Raw genomic sequence first — 2,921 nt, 5'->3', positions numbered from 1 at the left:
CGGGACCGGCCCCGCCGCGGGCAGAGCTTGAGCAAGAGCCGCGGAACGTCGGGGCTGTACCGGTCCTCAGCTCCGGGGAACATACAAAGTGAAATGTAACCAGAAACATACAGAAAAAGAAGCAGAATGGTATCTTTCAAATGAATATTATACCCTACACCTGTTTGTTTTCTCTCTTTGTTTATTTACCAAGCTTGCAACTTGTCCAAGAACAAAAACAGAGGTTATGTGTTTTCTCTGTCAGCCTTTCTGTGAGCCCAGCCTGGATCCCAAGCGGCAGCTGAGCCACTGGAGCACCCTGTGGTGTTGGGGATGCTCCTGCTGCATCCTCTGGATGATGGTGTTAATGCTCCGGAGCCGATCCTGCAGTTTGTCCTGCTGGTTCCTGCAGGCCTGTTCGGTGCGGCACAGAGCTCTGTACCTCCCTTCCCTCAGCGCCTGCAGCTGCTTCTGGTGTGTCTGGTAGGCCACAAGCTCCAACAGGTTCTGAGAAAAACAGCAACCCCAAGTACAACTTCAGCACTAACTCAGGGCCACTGTGAGCCCCCAGAATGTGGCCAGTTAATGTGTTGCTACAATTCCACACTGAGCACACCCAGTTCAAGGTGCTGCTGAGACAGCTGCACCAGAAGGAAGCAGCAGGCTCTGTTTGGCTCACGTGCTGCAAGGAAGGGGATGTGCTCACCCATCGTTTCTCATTCCGGAGACATTCTCTTTCCCAGTCAAGGTCATCGACCTCGGTCTGGAGCCTGCACAGTTCCTGCTGCTTTTCCAAGAAGGTGGCATTGAGGGACTCACGGGTGTTTTCCAGATCCAGAATAGCCTGGTTACATTCATAAATGTTCTAGTAGATAGAAGAGAAGGAAGTGGCAGATTCGAGTTCTTTAGTTCAACTACATTCCCAACCATCCTTCCAGAACTCTACTTTTGAGGTGTTTAATGAACTTCCACCCCAGTGCTCACTGCTGCTAATCACAAGGCCAACACCAGCTGTGTGACCTTCTGCAGCCCAGCTTTCCTTTCTCACCTCCTTCGTTTCCAGGATCTTCCTCTTCAGCTCCCGTCTCTTGTTGCGGAAATTGTCCCTGGGGCTGCGTTTCTTGTTGGCTTTGTTCCGCCTCTCTTCCTGAATCGCTATCATCTCTCTGCGCAACAGAGACGCCTCCATGTCCTGAACCATCTTCTCCTGCTGCTTCAGCAGCTGCTTGTAACGCACCTGCCATTTGCCAGGACACAAACCAGGCTCAGAACACTGACTGTTTACAGACGGCACCGAGGGAAGTCGCCTGGGTGGCACATCCCACCAGCACAAACCAGACACAAGTGACACATGAGCCCCTGCAAGCCAAATTTGGTCCAAATCCAAACTTGGTTTGCCATGTGTGGATCTGGAAGGCAGAGGGTTGGATTATCAGTTTGTCTACAGCAATATTTCACATGTTGCTCTGGATCTCATTAGCAAGAGCAGAAGCAGAAGGCAGAAGCATCCTGAGAATGAAGGGGAAGAGCTGCTCAGCCAGGAGAGGGAACACTTCCCCAACCAGTGATTAAGGTGACGCAATATCTAGTGATCAACATTTCTTTGCCTATAAATTGGGGTCACAGAATCAGGTGGCAGGTACATGCAATTTAAATAGATTTCTTGGGAGTATCCCAGGCACAGGGAACACACGGGGAATGCAGGACATGTGGGATGCTGGGTGTGCTCAGCCCTGTCAAGCTGTGTTGGGCTACGAGTCCCACCCTGGGCCCCAAAGATGCCACTTCTCCAGCCTGTTTCCCATCTCCTGCCTCATGTTTCAGCCACTCCAAAGCTGTACATCAAGTGGCTTCTCCTCCTCAGCTCCCTTTCCCAGGGCCTTACTTGCATCCTGTGAATCTCGGCTTTCATGGCTCGGATTTCTCCTTGTCCTGCCTCAGAATCCACCGCTGCTCGCATTTCTTTTGCCAGCTGGATCTTCTTCTCCCACAGCATGATCTGATGCCTTCAGAAAAGAAAGGACAAGAGAAAACAGCACTTTTTAAACTCACAGGGAGAAGAAAGGGCATGGGAAAGCAGCACCTTTTAACCCACAGAGAGGAGGATCTCTGTGCACCAGCACAGTACACACCTGGATCCATTCTGAACACAGAGCAAAAAAACAAGGATTTGCACATGGGACATGGAAAAGAGCTCCACAGAGTAGGGTGAAACCAGACAGGAAGGTTTCCAACTCATAAAATGGGGTGATGACTGTAAAAATAATTGTGCCCAGACTGGCAGGGGCTGCTGGACCCTCATTAACTGCCCAGAGTCGTACATTGCTCTGAGTTACTGGCAGAGTCTTCCCATATGGATCTTGGCACCACCCAGCTCACACACACTGGAATTGTTAAAGCCAACAGCTGGCTCCAGAGACAGTTGAAGCACCATTCAGTTTCTGTGTTTCAAACATTCATCAAAGTCCTTTCCCCTTCTCCAGGAAGGACAGAAGACGTTTACTGGCTCCAGGTCTGTTTGGTGCCTGGAGGAGAACAGGAACATGGACACAGACACACAAGACTGTGGCACAAAGTGAGACTCTCTGGTACCTACTCTGCTTCTATCAGGCTGTTCACGAGCCTTTCCTTCTCCTCAGTCAGTTGACTGTGCTTCTCCTGCATCTCCATGATTTCTTTTTCTGCTGCCTAGATTTGGGAAGCACAAACCAGTACAACCTTGTCAGGCTGAGAAGGTTTTCCAGGATCACTGTTTGCCTCTGATCTGCATGGGAGGTTGAGAGCAGGGAGAGAGGTACCTCTAAGCCTCTGTACCTTGAGGGAGTGCACAAACTCATTCTCTGTAACAAGGTTGCCATGTCTCAGCTCCTCAAAGCTGCTGTTGTTCTTGTTGATCAACCTGTTCAGCTTTATCAAGTCGTTGGACATGTTCCTCATATGCA

At 50.3% G+C, this 2,921-nt stretch overlaps 1 protein-coding gene across 1 annotated transcript in view; it reads right to left on the bottom strand.

The window, feature by feature from the left end:
- Nucleotides 1–240: 240 nt before the first annotated feature.
- Nucleotides 241–2,921, bottom strand: part of CCDC40 (coiled-coil domain containing 40) — a 10,443-nt gene continuing 7,762 nt past the window's right edge. The window contains exons 11-16 of the mRNA XM_009075448.1: nucleotides 2,794–2,921; nucleotides 2,576–2,667; nucleotides 1,865–1,985; nucleotides 1,028–1,216; nucleotides 686–844; nucleotides 241–486 (exon numbers count right to left, since the gene is read on the bottom strand). The exon at nucleotides 2,794–2,921 is cut by the window's right edge and continues 33 nt beyond it. Coding sequence (XP_009073696.1) covers nucleotides 241–486; nucleotides 686–844; nucleotides 1,028–1,216; nucleotides 1,865–1,985; nucleotides 2,576–2,667; nucleotides 2,794–2,921 — 935 coding nt within the window. The remainder of the gene's footprint in view (nucleotides 487–685; nucleotides 845–1,027; nucleotides 1,217–1,864; nucleotides 1,986–2,575; nucleotides 2,668–2,793) is intronic.

Source organism: Acanthisitta chloris, unplaced genomic scaffold (assembly GCF_000695815.1).
Source record: "Acanthisitta chloris isolate BGI_N310 unplaced genomic scaffold, ASM69581v1 scaffold29505, whole genome shotgun sequence".
Taxonomy (NCBI): Eukaryota; Metazoa; Chordata; class Aves; order Passeriformes; family Acanthisittidae; genus Acanthisitta; species Acanthisitta chloris.
Note: the sequence above shows the minus strand (reverse complement) of the source record. Positions and strands in the feature narration are given on the sequence as shown.